This window comes from Pristiophorus japonicus, chromosome 10, assembly GCF_044704955.1.
Source record: "Pristiophorus japonicus isolate sPriJap1 chromosome 10, sPriJap1.hap1, whole genome shotgun sequence".
Lineage (NCBI taxonomy): Eukaryota > Metazoa > Chordata > Chondrichthyes > Pristiophoridae > Pristiophorus > Pristiophorus japonicus.
Genome location: NC_091986.1, coordinates 54,349,340 through 54,367,062, shown reverse-complemented (window position 1 = coordinate 54,367,062; position 17,723 = coordinate 54,349,340). Strand labels below are relative to the sequence as shown.

At 45.8% G+C, this 17,723-nt stretch overlaps 1 protein-coding gene across 1 annotated transcript in view; it reads right to left on the bottom strand.

The window, feature by feature from the left end:
* The window catches only part of myo16 (myosin XVI), a 1,091,439-nt gene that overhangs the window by 381,960 nt on the left and 691,756 nt on the right, over positions 1 to 17,723 (bottom strand). The window contains exon 22 of the mRNA XM_070891428.1: positions 12,692 to 12,892. Coding sequence (XP_070747529.1) covers positions 12,692 to 12,892 — 201 coding nt within the window. The remainder of the gene's footprint in view (positions 1 to 12,691; positions 12,893 to 17,723) is intronic.

Here is a 17,723-nt window from a genome sequence, read left to right as displayed (position 1 = left end):
GGAGGTTTGGGGGAAGGGGGGTACCTTATCTTTTTGTGTTTGTGTTCTATGTTTATGATGTTTTGTTGGAAATGATAAAAATTTTATGAATGATATAAATGTTATAAATTTGTTGTGGGGTGGGGTGGAGTGGGGTGTTTTTTTACAGTTATAATTATGATTTTATGCAAATATTTTCATTAAATGTTTTTTATTTCACTTAACCTTGTTGCACATTGTCTCAGATAGCTGCACCATTACACACTGGTGTTTTCTTAACATGAAAGGGGATCATTCAAAGTTACTTGAATCAACTTAAACTTTAACTGTCACCAAGGTAATGCACACCATTCATTTATGAGCTGCAGATACAGCAGTGTTGCAGCTTTGTAAATACTACCAACGTTATTTCAAGCAAAGCATTCATTTATGAGCTGCTGACGTAAGAGGCATGCAGCTATGTAGCCACCATGGACCCTTTTCTGCGGTCTAGAGGGGGTCGGGGGCATGGTTTCGTTGTCAGCCTGATTGTCTGCCCAAAGGTCAGTGACCACCTCCTCGTCCTCCTCATCCTCTCTCTCCTGAGGCGGACCGGCAGTCCCTTCTGGCAATTCTTGTCCCCTCCTGATAGCCAAGTTGTGCAGCATGCAGCACACCACCACGAATTGAGCTACCTGCTCAGGGTGGTATTGTAACTCGCATCCTGAGTGGTCCAGGCATCTAAAGCGCTGCTTAAGCACTCCAATGGTATTCTCGACGAGTGTGGCTATATGGCTCTCGTTGTATTGCTTCTCGGATTCTGTGTGGGTGTTAAGCAGGGGAGTCATCAGCCAGGTGGCGAGGCCATATCCTTTGTCACCAAGCATCCAGCATTGACCTTGTGGCTGACTGGTAAACATGTCAGATACAGTGTTTTCACGCAGGATGTGAGCATCATGGATGCTGCCTGGAAATTTTGCACTTACTGCCATTATAATTTGCTGGTGGTCGACAACAAGTTGCACATTCAGGGAGTGGAATCCCTTTCGATTCTGAAAAGCCTCTGCATCCTGAAAAGGTACCCGCATGGCGATGTGCGTACAGTCTATTGCTCACTGCACCTTGAGAAGTTTGCAATTCTGGAGAATCCTAGAGTCCTCTCAGTCTGTACCTCCCTGGTCATAGGGAAGCTGATAAAGTCCATGCTGCGTGCGTAAAGGGCTTCAGTCACCTGTTGAATGCAGCAATGTACGGCATTCTGAGATATAGCGCAAATGTCACCAGCTGAAGCCTGAAAGGAACCCGATGCATCGAAGGCAAGTGGCGCAGTAACCTTGACCTCAACGGACAGTGCGGTCGTGGTGGTGCTGGCAGGCTGCAGATCTCCCCTAATGAGCCGGCATATCTCACTGATAACCTCCTTCCAGAAGCGCAGTCTCCTAAGGCATGTGTTATCAGACAAGTTCAGGTAAGACCGCTTCTCCCTGTAAGTGCATGGAGTGTAAGTTCTCGTCCTCCTCAGCAGTCTGTCACCTCTTTGGTTGGGCACATAATGTTCTTGAATATACCTTCTGTCTAGTCTGCAGCATATGCGTAGTCATCAAGACAGGCTGAGAAATTACAGGCCCCATTACAATAACAATCAGTATTATTCCTATTGTTCACAAACAATAAATTTACCTACTAAAACACTTAAATAAATGCAAATTATCCACAGTATGATAAGATGTTTATTCAGATGTTCAAATCACCTTAAAAGAACTCCACTGTACATCAAAACTCCCCAGAAGCTGAAGCCTTTTCTATGAACCGACCTCCGATTTACAAAATGGCGTCCATACCTCTGGGTTTAGTTCAGGTGAGAGCAACTTTTTCTCAGCGTTTTTTTGGCGAGCAATATTTTCGGCGCTATGTGGGCGAGGTGCCGAAAGTAACGCAAGGCGATATTATGGCCATTAGTTTCGCCTATTCTGATCTTTACGGCAAAAAAAAGTGGCCGGGTGGTAGTATTAATTCTCGGCATTAATTACATGCCAAAAGTAATGCTGCCCGATAAGTGAGCGGTACATTGGCGTTAGTTTGTATTTTGTTGCTAAATGGGCGCTATCTGGGCATTATACCTCATCTGAGCGTTAAAATGGACGAATTTGTGGGCAGTATCGATGCAAAAATAATGGAAAGTCTAGCCCTATGGTAGTTTAGATTCATTTAAACTAAATGAAACCCTAGGTAACTTATATGTGAGAGACTGCAAAAGTGAGAAAGGTGGAGGAGAGAAAGAAAGAAAGAGAGAGAGAGAGAGAGGAGATACACAGCAAGAATGTGAAAAGATGACTGATTGGTCAATAGATGACTGCGAATACAACTTGCTCTCTGTGCTGTTGTGTTTAGGTTGAGAATGAGGGTGGAAGTGAAAATGTAATTTTACATCTTGTATGTAGAGGAGAGAATCATACTTCAGTTGCAATTGAAATGATTAGAAATAATGAATAAGTACGTCCAGCTGTTCCACCTTTGTATACATATATATATATATATATATATATATAGCAGTCTTACCCAGTGACACAGACAGATGCACCATTATGATTCATACAGATTAAGACTTTAAACCTTAACTAAAAGGCAACTCTTCAAGGTCATCGTCATTGACAAAGTTTTTTTATTTGCTCTCCCGAGAGTGGAAGAGTTCGAGAGTGTGAGAGACCGAGAGCGGGAGAGTTGGTGAGTCGGGAAGTCGGCGAGTCGGCGACTGAGTCTGGAGGTTGGCCAGTCGGTAGGTCCTGTGAGGACGGCGAGTCAGTAGGCCCTGTGAGGTCGGTGAGTCGGGAGTTCGGAGGTTGGTGAGTTCGGAGGTTGGTGAGTTCGGAGGCCTCGGAGATCGGTGAGGTGAGTTGGTAAGTAGCTCTCTTTTCTCTATTTCTTTTTAAGTAGATTTTAAACTAGATAAGGCTAACTAGAGGGATGGCAGTGCAGTTCAGTCCCGTGGAGTGCACATCCTGCGGCATGTGGGAAGTCCTGGACGCTTCGCACAGCCTAGACAACCATGTGTGCAGGAGGTGTCTCCAGCTTCAACTACTCGAGCTCCGCGTCTTGGAGCAGGAGCAGCAGGTGGAGTCAATAAGGTCAATCCACGAGGCTGAGCGCTATGAGGATAGCACGTTTCAGGAGGTGGTGGTCATCCCGCAGTTTAAAGGGTAGAGGGGAAGTGGGTGACCACCATACGTAGTAAGTATGCTCGGCAGGTGTAGTGTATGTAGGCACCTTTAGTAATGACTCCACGAGGCAGGGTATGATACTTAAGCTGTGTAGACCTGTAGTCCTTTATTTGCAGCTCCTGAGTGAGGACAACAAGCTGTGAGTTCCTTTTTATACTGGGTTACCTGCAGTGTGCATTCAGTGTGGCATAACAGTGTTACAGACCTCACACAGTAAACAGGCATGCATACACAACAGCAGGTAGTGCAGGAGTCCCCCCGTGAGTCCATCTCGCTTTCAAACCGATATTCACTTCTGAGTATCGGTAAGGACGATGGTGCCTCTGGGGAGTGCAGCCAGAGCCAATTCGAAGGCACCACGGGTAGCTCAGCTGCATAAGGGGGAGGGACGAAGAACAAAAGAGCCCTAGTGATAGGGGATTCTATAGTTAGGGAAACAGACAGACGTTTCTCTGGCCGTAGACGTGACTCGCGAATAGTTTTGTGCCTCCCTGGTGCCAGGGTCAAGGATGTCACAGAGCGGAAGCAGAGCATCCTGGCGAGGAGGAGAGGGCAAACAGCGAGAGGTTGTGGTCCATATCAGGACCAACGACATAGGTAAAATGAGGGATGAGGTCCTACAGGAAGAATTCAGGGAGCTAGGAACAAAATTAAAGGGTAGGACCTCGAAGGCAGTAATCTCCGGGTTACTACCAGTGCCACATGCTAACGAGTATAAGAATAGGAGAGAGAGGATGAACACATGGCTGGAAAGTTGGTGCAGCAGGGATGGCTTTAAATTCTTGAGGCATTGGGACTGCTTATGGGGGAGATGGGACCTGTACAAACCGGACGGGTTGCACCTCAACAGCGCCGGGACCAAAATCCTTGCGGGGAGTTTTGCTAGTGCTGTTGGGGAGAGTTTAAACTAGCTTGGCAGGAGGATGGGAACCTGAAAATGAATTCAAAAGGGAAGGAATTAAAGCAGAAATTGGATAGCAAGAATCTAGAAAGCGAATCTGTAAGACAGAGGAAACAGGGCTTATTATGTAGTAAGCAAGGAGGTCTGCCTGTGCTGAATGGGCTATACTTTAATGCAAGGAGTGTAGCAAATAAGGCGGATGAGCTAAGAGCACAGGTAGACACTTGGGAGTATGACATTATAGCCATTACAGAAACATGGCTGAAAGAGGGGCAGGTTTGGCAGATCAATATTCCTGGCTACAGGATTTTTAGATAAGATAGAGAGGGGGGTAAAAAGTGAGAGGGATTGTGGTACTGATTAAAGAAACTATTACAGCGGTGAGGAGGGATGATATGTTAGAGGGATCTCAAATGAGGCCATTTGGGTTGAATTGAAAAATAAAAAAGGGCCGATCACACTGCTGGGCATCTATTATAGACCCCCAAACTGTGGGAGGGAGATACAGGAGAAAATATGTAGGCAAATTGCTGTGAAGTCCAACAACCATAGGGTAGTAATAGTAGGGGATTATAACTATCCAAATATTGATTGGGACAAATTTAGTGTGAAGGTATAGAGGATGCGGAATTTTTGAAATGCATTTAAAAGAACTTTTTTAATCAGTATGTAGCAAGCCCAACATGAGAGGAGGCGGTCTTGGATTTAGTTTTGGGGAATGAAGCTGGGCAGGTTGAAGGGGCATTAGTGGGAGAGTACTTTGGTGCCAGTGACCATAATTCAGTCAGATTCAAGTTGGTTATAGATAAGGACCAAGAATAGACCTGGAATAAAAGTTCCGAATTGGGGAAAAGCTAATTTTGCTAAGTTAAGGAGTGACTCGGCCAACAGCTACTTGTGGGTAAATCGGTGTCGGAACAATGGGACGCATTCAAGGAGGAGATCCGGGAGGCTCAGGCTAAATATGTGCCCTTAAAGAAAAAGGCTGGGAAAAATAATTCTAGAGCCCCCTGGACGTCTAGGGACTTACAGGGGAGGTTTAAGAAAAAAAGGGACGCTTATGTCATGTACCAACAGCTAAATACTTCAGAATCTTTAGAGCAATATAGAAAGTTAAGAGGCAAAATTAAAAAGGATATTAGGAATGCTAATAGAGAACGAGAAATTCTTGGCCAGTAAAATTAAGGAAAACCCTAAGATGTTCTATAAATATATTAAGAGTAAGAGGGTAACTAAAGAAAGGGTAGGGCTTATTGGAGACCATGAGGGTAATCTTTGTGTGGAGGCAGAAGATGTTGGTAGGTTTCTTAACGAATACTTTGCATCTGTTTTCACAAAGGAAAGGGGTAATGCAGATAATGTTATCGAAGAGGAGTGTGATATTCTGGATGAAATAAATATATAGAGAGAGTAAGTATTAAGGGGTTTAGCAGCTTTGAAAGTAGATGAGTCCCCAGTCCCGGATGAAATGCATCCCAGGCTGTTGAGCAAAGTAAAAGAGGAAATAGCAGAGGCCTTAACCATCATTTTACAGTCCTCTTTGGATCTGGGCATGGTGCTGGAGGATTGGAGGACTGCTACTGTAGTACCCTTGTTTAAGAAAGGAGAAATGGATAGGCCGAGTAATTACAGACCTAACCTCAGTGGTGGGAAAATTATTGGAAAAAATCTTGAAAGACAGGATAAATCTGCATTTGGAAAGCCAATGATTAATTAGGGACAGTCAGCACAGATTTGTTAAGGGAAGATCGTGTTTGACTAACCTGATTCAATTTTTTGAGGAGGTAACCAAGAGGGTCAATGAAGGTAGTGCATACGAGATAGTATATATGGACTTTAGCAAGGCTTTTGATAAGGTCCCACATGATAGACTGGTGATGAAGGTTAAAGCCCATGGGATATAGGGCAAAGTGGCAAGTTGGATCTAAAATTGTCTTGGAGGTAGGAAGCAAAGGGTAATGGTTGATGGATGTTTTTGTGACTGGAAGGATGTTTCCAGTGTGGTTCCGCATGGTTCAGTGCTGAATATAGGGAGTATGATTAAAAAGTTTGCAAACGACACTAAAATTGGCTGTGTGGTTGATAATGAAGAGGAAAGTCATGAGCTGCAGGTGTACAAAATATTGAGGGGTTTGGACATAATGGATAGTAAGGGTCTATTTCCATTGGTGGAGTCGTCTATTACGAGGGGGCATAGTTTTAAGGTGGTTGGTGGAAGGTTTAGAGGGGATTTGAGGGGGGGCTACTTTACGCAGAGGGTTGTGGGGATCTAGAACTCGTTGCCTGAAGAGTGGTGGATGCAGAAACCCTCACCACTTTTAAGAGATAGTTGGATGGGCACTTAACGTACAGTAACCTGCAGGGTTACAGACCTAGAGCTAGTAATTCGGATTAGACTGGATGACCTTTTGTTGGACGGCGCAGATATAATGGTAAGTACTGCAGGGAATAGAATGCGGCCAAGGTGAGCTCCTGGACTAGTTTCGATCGCCTGGATGGGTCAGAGAGGAATTTTCCCAGATTTTTTTCTCCCTAAATTGGCCTGGGTTTTTATCTGATTTTTGCCTCTCGCAGGAGATCACATGGCTCCAGTTGAGGTGGAGTGTAGAATGTTTCAGTATTAGGGGTACCGCAGTTGTGTGAGGCGGACTGGTTGGGCAGGGTGCTCTTTGCCTTTCCGTCATTGTTCATAGGTTTATATGTAACTTTTAGGGCTGCTGACCAAGGGCCGTGTAGCTCTTTATTGGCCGGAGCGGACATGATGGGCTGAAATGGCATCCTTCTGCGCTGTAAATGTCTATGTTTCTATGTTTCTAAAGTCATAATCAAATCAGTGAGGAGGAATATTCGGTCAAAGTAACCTTGGTGAGTAAGCTTAATATCATTCAAGACAGCAGTTCACTTGATCACTGGACTCAAAATCCACCACAATATACATGATCTACATAATGCATTCACCAAAGTTGCTGTGCATGTCCCCATCAAAGTGAGGGCAGAGTATTCCACCATACCTGACTTGAGACTTAAGGTGAGCCATTTGTCACAGAGTATCCGGTCTCTGCACTGCTGTTGTAGCCACAGTATTGATATGGCTTGTCCTGTTCTTCTTCTGATCAATGGTGACCCACAGGATGTTGTTGGTGCGACACTAGGTGATGGTGGTGCCATTGAAGATCAAGGGGAAATGGTTGGGTTTCCTGTTGTTCGAAATGGTCATAACCTAACACTTATGTGGTGCAAATGTTTTCTGCCACATGTCAGCCCAAGTCCAGATGTTATCCAAGTCCTGATGCAGGCCAGCATGGGCTGCTTCATTTTTAGAAGTGTCATGGATGAAACTGAACAACGTGGAACTGTCAGTGAATAACCACTACTATTTCCTGTTGTGTTAGTTAAGGTGGGAATAGGTTCATCCAAGGTACTAAAGACTCATCTAAAGACACTTGCAAACACACCAGCTATTTACAATATATATTAATGATTTAGACGAAGAAATTGAATGTAATATCTCCTAGTTTGCAGATGACACTAAGCTGGGTGGCAGTGTGAGCTGTGAGGAGGATGCTAAGAGGCTGCAGGGTGACTTGGACAGGTTAGGTGAGTGGGCAAATGCATGGCAGATGCATTATAATGTAGATAAATGTGAGGTTATCCACTTTGGTGGCAAAAACAGGAAGGCAGAATATTATCTGAATGGTGACAGATTAGGAAAAGGGGAGGTGCAACGAGACCTGGGTGTCATGGTACATCAGTTATTGAAAGTAGGCATGCAGGTACAGCAGGCAGTAAAGAAAGCAAATGACATGTTGGCCTTCATAGCGAGAGGATTTGAGTGTAGGAGCAGGGAGGTCTTGCTGCAGTTGTACAGGGCCTTGGTGAGACCACACCTTGAGTATTGTGTGCAGTTTTGGTCTCCTAATCTGAGGAAGGACATTCTTGCTATTGAGGGGATGCAGTGAAGGTTCACCAGACTAATTCCCGGGATGGCAGGACTGACATATGAAGAAAGATTGGATCGACTCGGCTTATATTCGCTGGAATTTAGAAGAATGAGAGGGGATCTCATAGAAGCATATAAAATTCTGACGGGATTGGACAGGTTAGATGCAGGAAGAATGTTCCCGATGTTGGGGAAGTCCAGAACCAGAAGTCACAGTCTAAGGATAAGGGGTAAGCCATCTAGGACCTAGATGAGGAGAAACTTTTTCACCCAGAGAATTGTGAACCTATGGAATTCTCTACCACAGAAAGTTGTTGAGTCCAGTTTGTTGTATATATTCAAAAGGGAGTTAGATGTGGCCCTTACGGCTAAGGGACCAAGGGGTAAGGAGAGAATGCAGGAGTGGGGTACTGAAGTTGTATGATCAGCCATGATCATATTGAATGGTGGTGCAGGCTCGAATGGCCAAATGGCCTGCTCCTGCACCTATTTTCTATGTTTCTATGTTTCGATGTTTCTTGCACTCACCAAGTTGTTTCCATTATGGTTGAGGATGGAGATATTCATGATCCTCCTCTTCCTGCTAGTTGCTCAGTTGTCGGTCACTATTCTTGACTGGATGTTGTTGGGCTACAGAGTTTTACTCTGATCCATTGATTAGGGGACCATTTATCTCTGCCTATAGTTTGCTGCTGTTGGGTGTTTATTATGCATAGCTGTGTATGGTAGCTACACTCAGTTCTTACCTCATTCTAAGGTGTGCATGGTGCTACTCCTGGACTGCCCTTTTACACTCCAAATTGAACTGAAACATAGGAATCATTTGATGAAAATAGACCAAGGTCCATCTTCTACCATCCTGGAAGCCACATGAAACAATCTCTATCAATTTGTCTATAACAGACCCAGACATGATGCAATGAAAACCCCAATGCAGGAGAGCTTTGGGAACCATGGTCAGAATTTTTACCTGAGCGTACGGGTGGGTACGTACGGGCCGCATGGTAGGTCGCCATCCCAAACATTTTAACGGTACGTTCTGCACTGTGCGTTTAACTCAATTACGTGGCTAACAAGGGAAATTAAGGATAGTGTTAAAGCCAAAGAAGAGGCATATAATTTGGTTAGAAAAAGCAACAAACCTGAGGACTGGGAGAAATTTAGAATTCAACAGAGGAAGACTAAGGGTTTAATTAAGAGGGGGAAAATCGAGTACGAGAGGAAGCTTGCAGGGAACATAAAAACTGACTGCAAAAGCTTCTATAAATATGTGAAGAGAAAAAGATTCGTGAAGACAAACATAGGTCCTTTGCAGTCGGATTCAGGTGAATTTATAATGGGGAACAAAGAAATTGCAGACCAATTGAACAAATACTTCGGTTCTGTCTTCAGGAAGGAAGACACAAATAATATTCCGATTGTACTAGGAGACAGTAGGTCTAGTGAGAAGGAGGAACTGAAGGATATCCTTATTAGACAGGAAATTGTGTTAGGGAAATTGATGGTATTGATGGCCGATAAATCCCCGGGGCCTGATAGTCTGCATCCCAGAGTACTTAAGGAAGTGGCCCGAGAAATAGTGGATGCATTGGTGATCATTTTCCAACAGTCTATCGGCTCTTGATCAGTTCCTATGGACTGGAGGGTAGCTAATGTAACACCACTTTTTAAAAAAGGAGGGAGAGAGAAAACGGTTAATTATACACATCAGTAGTGGGGAAAATGTTGGAATCAATCATTAAGGATGAAATAGCAATGCATTTGGAAAGCAGTGACAGGATCGGACCAAGTCAGCATGGATTTATGAAAGGGAAATCATGCTTGACGAATCTTCTGGAATTTTTTGAGGATGTAACTAGCAGAGTGGACAAGGGAGAACCAGTGGATGTGGTGTATTTGGACTTTCAAAAGGTTTTTGACAAGGTCCCGCACAAGAGATTGGTGTGCAAAATCAAAGCGCATGGTACTGGGGGTAATGTATTGATGTGGATAGAGAATTGGTTGACAGACAGGAAGCAGAGAGTCGGGATAAACGGGTCCTTTTTAGAATGGCAGGCAATGACTAGTGGAGTGCTGCAGGGCTCAGTGCTGGGACCCTAGCTCTTTACAATATGCATTAACGATTTAGATGAAGGAATTGAGTGTAATATCTCCAAGTTTGCAGATGACACTAAATTGGGTGGCGGTGTGAGCTGTCAGGAGGACGCCAAGAGGTTACAGGTGACTTGGACAGATTAGGTGAGTGCGCAAATGCATGGCAGATGCAGTATAATGTGGATAAATGTGAGGTTATCCATTTTGGGGGCAAAAACATGAAGGCAGAATATTATCTGGGTGGCGGCAGATTAGGAAAAGGGGAGGTGCAACGAGACCTGGGTGTCATGGTTCATCAGTCACTGAAAGTGGGCATGCAGGTACAGCAGGCGGTGAAGCGGGCAAATGGTATGTTGGCCTTCATAGCTAGGGGATTTGTGTATCGGAGCAGGGAGGTCTTACTGCAGTTGTACAGGGCCTTAGTGAGGCCTCAACTGAAATATTGTGTACAGTTTTGGTCTCCTAATCTGAGGAAGGACGTTCTTGCTATTGAGGGAGCGCAGCGAAGGTTCACCAGACTGATTCCAGGGATGGCTGGACTGTCATATGAGGAGAGACTGGATCAACTGGGCCTTCATTCACTGGAGTTTAGAAGGATGAGAGGGGAACTCATGGAAACGTATAAGATTCTGACGGGACTGGACAGGTTAGATGCGGGAAGAATGTTCCCGATGTTGGGGAAGTCCAGAACCAGGGGACATAGTCTAAGGATAAGGGATAGGCCATTTAGGACTGAGATGAGGAGGAACTTCTTCACTCAGAGAGTTGTTAACCTATGAAATTCGCAGAGAGTTGTTGATGCCAGTTCATTGGATATATTCAAGAGAGAGTTAGATATGGCCCTTACGGCTAAGGGGATCAAGGGGTATGGAGAGAAAGCAGGAAAGGGGTACTGAGGGAATGATCAGCCATGATCTTATTGAATGGCGGTGCAAGCTCAAAGGGCCGAATGGCCTACTCTTGCACCTATTTTCTATGTTTCTATCAATTGAAACAATCATGTGGATTTCCTAGCAAAATTAAATGGAGAGGGTCTGCTGATATCACCGCTGGCTCGTTTTTAGCACGCATATTTAAAGCAGCCTTGCACACATCCCAGTTGACGGTTGTTGTAGAAGAGATAAAAGCGTTTGGGAGAGGTAGAAATTGCTGCATATAACAACAACAACTTGTATTTATATAGTGCCATTGAGATATGTGTGGGTTATGGAGTCATACACACGGAAGGCTGTGCCTAGATTCCCTGATGCCTCCGAGGAAGTCAGAGCATGCAGGGAGGTCCTCTTCCCTGAGGATTGGCACAAAAGACCAGCCAGAGACACCAAGAGAGCATAGCTACAGATCGCAGAGAAGGTCAGCAGCAGGGATGTTGTAAGCCGGTTATTCTCTTGGACCTTGAAGACATACTGAGATGATAATGTGGTTTATGTATCCGAAATCTAGCATTCGCAGGTGTTGCGTCCTCTTTAGTGTCCCAGAGTGCTGTTGCTAAGTGCTGTCAGAGTATAATGCACTGTGTGCAAAACTCATTAAGGCCCCTATTGATATGAAAATTAGGTATCAGCGCTCTATTGCAGATGGACTGCCTGAGCCATTCTTCAGACACTCAGCGCTCACTTGAAATGGGTACTTCAAGGGAGGCTTGTGAGGCTTGTGTATAAATAAGTCCGTATTACAGATCCTCACTGTAGGAAGACCCATAGCATGACCTCCAACTCCTGACCTATGAAAGCAGGATAAGAAAAACAAAGTTTTGAGAAAACTGAAAGCAGAAAAGAACTTGCATTTATAATAGTGCTTCCATGACCTCAGGATGTCCTAATGCATTTCACAGCCAATAAAGTACTCTTGAAATGTAGTCACTGACGTTCTGTAGACAAACATTGCAGGCAACTTGTGCACAGCAAGATCCCACAAGCAGCAAACAGATCAATAACCAATTAATCTGTCTTGGTAATGCTGATGGAGGGAGGAATGCCGGCCAGGGCACTGGGAGAACTCGGCTCTTCTTTGAATAATGCCATGGGATCTTTTCCCCACTGAACAGGGAGACCGAGCCTCAGGTTAAAGTCTCATTCGAACAATGCAACTCTCTCTCTGTACTGCACTGAAATATCAACCTTGAAATCTTGCTAATTATGATGATTTTTAGTTCAATGAACAGTCCAGCATAAAGTTTTACAGGAAAGATGCATTTGCCTACATTAATTGACTCTCCAGGTATGAAATATATGAACGACCAAACAATGCGAATGAGTAACAGTTCCTAGGTATTCGTTTCTTTTTAGTGATGTTTCGTGGACAATTTCCTACTATCACCTATATTTGTGCTTGCAGCGGGCAAGCAAATCTGTGGCATTCTCTTGTTGTACAATATGCTATTCATCACAAGTGAAATACTGTCATCTGCGTTACTCAGACTAGATTAGGTTGCACAAAATGTTTTTGAGGCTGCTTTGTGGAGCAAGACAATCTGGTAATTATTCTTAAATTTCATCAATAGAACTAATGACTTCTTCAAATCTAAATGCTGCCCTTAATTAACCATAGTTGGCTAATCACTCATTTCTGTCAACTCACCCTTCCTGCGTAATGCACGATAGTGAAGGCTGAGCCTTGATCTTTTGATGAAATGTTTCCATTTCCATCCTTCGGAGACATGTACACAGTATTTGTGTGAGCTGTTTCCAAATGGGACTGGAGCCGTTTGCTGAGGTTTTGTTCCGTTGATCGAAGTGTCTGGCTTTCTTCATCTAGCATCGACAGTAAACCGGCTGGTTTCTGAAATGATAAAGTAAAACTTTGGGTAAATCAGCAATATAACCTGAGCAACCTCTTAATAGAGTAATATCCATTTGGTTAGGTTAAGCAGAGCTAAATTTTAAACCTATAAAAATCTTCACTGTATAAAGCTCCTGTAAACTTAAGTTTGCAAATGATCATTTGCCTTACATTAAAACCAGGATACAATTAAATCTTTGAAAGCAGCCAAAATTATATTGCGCTTAATCTAAAAACCAGAAGAATTACAATGGTAACTGCATTTAAAGAATTGTTTCATGAAGGAACTTCAACTACTGATAATATGACTTAATTTTGTGCTGAGGAAGACAATTATTATCAAACATAAATTATTACCAAACATAAATAAGGCAAAATTATCTTGATTTTCACTGGCAAATTTCAAATTGCTGTAATTTCAGTGGATAAATGTTCCGAGTGCTTTCTTTAAAATATTTTCCTCTTCATATTTTGATGCAGCAGTTAGAGAATAACCAGTTGTGGGGGGTTAGGCTCAGCTAAACAGGAGTAAGGTTGGCCAAAGCAGCCTTTTCCTGTTCCCAACCTTCTCAATGTTACTAATGAAATTTATAACCCTAAGTGTTCTACACATGTCTAGGTCCAGGAGCACTGGGATTTCCCATCCTAGGGATTAACATAGTGTAGAGGCATCCCTAGCGAAGGCCATTCCACTGCCTGGGCCTTGTGCCAGCAAGTAGGGCAAGGAACAGCACCTTAGCAGCAAGTCTGAGAAGACTGCAGAAGTGCTGCTGGCATTTGGGCCTTCTGGCTGCTGCTCTCCAGTAGCAACCAGTAGCCCCAAGGCTCGTAGATTGTCCAGGGAGGCAGGGGGAAATCATTCATCTGCAGCAACCTTCTGTTTTTTGGCTGTCACAGGGAATCTCCTCCCCTCTGTTCCATGAGAGTCCCTATGTTCTTCTGGCATGCCTGAAAATGGGCACCCAATGGGTGGGAGAAGAGGAAATGGAGGCAGGTTACCAGAAATATCTCCCTTGGCTCACCTTCATGAGATTGCTGGGCCAGCACCTATTGCTTGTACAGGTCCAGCACCGATTATCTAGGGAAGACTTGGAGATTATAGAGCAAGGTAAAATGTGCCTCTGCCCCTTCTTCCTGGACTTTACACTTATGAATTTTCCAACAATGTAAAAATATATCATAGTCACGAACAGATTGAATAACAAATTTAGGGGAAATGTCTTTAAACATGGGAGAGGTAAGCGCGGGTAACAGCAGCACTGCCGAACTCTCCAAAATGGTGGCCGCCGTGTTCTACTCATTAAACACTTCTCCTACATGTTAAACACCCCCCCACCCATTAAACACCTCTCCCACCCATTAAGCACCTCTTCCACATGTTAAACATCTCCTCCACATGTTAAACACCTCTCCCAGATGTTAAACACCTCTCTCCCACATGTTAATAGAAACATAGAAAATAGGTGCAGGAGTAGGCCATTTGGCCCTTTGAGCCTTCACCGCCATTCAACAAGATCATAGCTGATCACCCACCCCTGCACCTCCCCCCCACGCCCCCTCCACACCCCCCGACCCCCCCAGCCACAAGGACCACATCCAACTCCCTCCCGAACACATCCAATGAACTGGCATCAATAACTCTCCGTGGCAGGGAACCCCACAGGCCAACAACTCCCCGAGTGAAGAAGTCTCTCCCAATCCCAGCCCCAAACAGCCTGCCCCCCATCCCAAGACCATGCCCCTCGCCCCCGGCTCCGGACCCACCTAACACCGGGAACACTCCTCCCGCACCCAACCCGCCCCGTCCCGTCAGAATCGAACACCCCCGGATGTCGAGCTCCCAGCCCCGGCCACCCCGGAGCCACGCCCCTGCGACGCCAACCACACCACATCCACCAACCGCCATCTGCACAGTCAACCCGTCTACCCCACTCTGAACACTCCCCGCACCGAGGCACAGAGCCCCCAGGCCCGCCCCTCCAACATACTTCGCACCCCCCCAGAGCTCCGCTGCAATGTGGCCCCTCCTGTCCCCCGCCCTGGGTTTCTCCACCACCCACCTCCACCACTCTCTCCTCCATCCCCTGCCCCCGTCTCCCCTCAACTTCCCTCTGCCTCCCCGCATAGGCTCCCATCTTGGGGGCGGTACCTTCTGGGGCCGGCAATTTTAGCCCCCAGCGTGGAAGTCCTGCTCCTGCCGCAGAATTGACCTTACCGCCCCTCAATGGAAGCGGAGTGCAATTTCCCACACGTCACTTCCTTTGGGGGCAGTTACCGGGTCACGACTGGATGCTCCTGTGACAGTTGGAACTGGTGCTCTCCACTTTCTCTCCTGTGACAGTTTGAACTGGTGCTCTCCACTCTCTGACATGTGACAGTTTGAACTGGTGCTCTCCACTCTCTGACATGTGACAGTTTGAACTGGTGCTCTCCACTCTCTCTCCTGTGACAGTTTGAACTGGTGCTCTCCACTCTCTCTCCTGTGACAGTTTGAACTGGTGCTCACCACTCTCTGACGTGTGACAGTTTGAACTGGTGCTTTCCACTCTCTGACATGTGACAGTTTGAATTGGTGCTCTCCACTCTCTGACGTGTGACAGTTTGAACTGGTGCTCTCCACTCTCTGACATGTGACAGTTTGAACTGGTGCTCTCCACTCTCTGTCCTGTGACAGTTGGAACTGGTGCTCACCACTCTCTGACGTGTGACAGTTTGAACTGGTGCTCTCCACTCTCTGACATGTGACAGTTTGAACTGGTGCTCTCCACTCTCCCTCCTGTGACAGTTGGAACTGGTGCTCTCCACTCTCTCTCCTGTGACAGTTGGAACTGGTGCTTTCCACTCTCTCTCCTGTGACAGTTGGAACTGGTGCTCTCCACTCTCCCGTCCTGTGACAGTGGGAACTGGTGCTCTCCACTCTCTGTCCTGTGACAGTGGGAACTGGTGCTCTCCACTCTCCCGTCCTGTGACAGTGGGAACTGGTGCTCTCCACTCTCTGTCCTGTGACAGTGGGAACTGGTGCTCTCCACTCTCTCTCCTGTGGCAGTTGGAACTGGTGCTCTCCACTCTCCCGTCCTGTGACAGTGGGAACTGGTGCTCTCCACTCTTTCTCCTGTGACAGTTGGAACTGGTGCTCTCCACTCTCCCGTCCTGTGACAGTTGGAACTAGTGCTCTCCACTCTCTCTCCTGTGACAGTTGGAACTGGTGCTCTCCACTCTCCCGTCCTGTGACAGTGGGAACTGGTGCTCTCCACTCTTTCTCCTGTGACAGTTGGAACTGGTGCTCTCCACTCTCCCGTCCTGTGACAGTGGGAACTGGTGCTCTCCATTCTCTCTCCTGCGACAGTTGGAACTGGTGCTCTCCACTCTCCCGTCCTGTTAAGCTCCTCTCCCACATGTTAAATTCCTCTCCCACACAATAAACACTTTTCCCATATGTTACACACCTCTCCCACCCATTAAACACCTCTCCCACATGTAAAACACCTTGCTCAATTTTGGGGGCAGTTACCAGGGCACGACTGGATGCTCCTGCGACAGTTGGAACTGGTGCTTTCCACTCTCTCTCCTGTGACAGTTGCAACCATCCCTGTGCACCTATTGCAGATCATCATATCCCACCTCCAGCCTCACACTGAACATTGGGTGGGTTCTCCAACTGCTGGGTGATCCACTCCACCAGTTTACTTCAATCCTCCAATCCGGTTTCCACGCATGCCACAGTACTGAAATGGCTCTCATCAAAGTCAAAAATTACATCCTTTGTGACTGTGACAAAAGCAAACTATCCCTCCTCGTCCTTCTTGCCTTACCTGCAGCCTTTGACAGGTTGACCACTCCATCCTTCTCCAATGCCTCTCCACCGTCATCCAGCTGGGTGGGACCTACTCCCCAGGTTACATTCTTATCTATCTAATTGTAGCCAGAGAATCATCTGCAATGGTTTCTCGTCCGCTCCCACATCGTTACCTCTGACGTCTCCTAAGGATCTATCCTTCACCCCCTCCTATTTCTTATCTAAATTTTGACATCATCTGAAAACACAGCGTCAGTTTCCACATATTAGCTGATGACACCCAGCTCTACCTCACTACCACTTCTCTCGACCTCTACACGGTCTCTAAATTGTCAGACTGCTTGTCCAACATCCAGTTCTGGATGAGCAGAAATTTTCTCCAATTAAATATTTGGAAGGCCGAAGCCACTGTTTTCGGTCCCCGCCACAAATTCCATACCCTAGCCACTGACGCCATCCCTCTTCCCAACTTCTGTCTGAGATTGAACCACACTGTTCGCAACCTTGGTGTCATATTTGCTTCTGAAATGAGCTTTCGACCACATATCCACAGCATAATTAAGACCTTCTATTTCCACCTCTGAAACATCGTCTATCTCTGCCCTTGCCCCAGCTCATCCACTGCTGAAACCCTTATCCATGCCTTTGTTACTTCTAGACGTGACGACTCCAACACACTCCTGGCTCCAACACACTCTCATATTCTACCTTACGTAAACTTGAGGTGATCCAAAACTCAGCTGACCGTGTCCTAACTCATACCAAGACCAAAACTGGCTCCCGGTTCAACATTCTCACCCTTGTTTTCAAATCCCTCTATGACTTCACCCCTCCCTATCTCCGTAATCTCTTTCAGCCGCAGAACCCCCCAAGATATCTGCGCTCCTCTAATTCTACCCTCTTGAGTATCCCTGATTATAATGGCTCAACCATTGGTGGCCATGCCTTCTATTGCCTAGGCCCTAAGCTCTCGAATTCCCTGCCTAAACTTCTCCGCTACTTTACTTCTCTTTCCTCCTTAAAGACGCTGCTTAA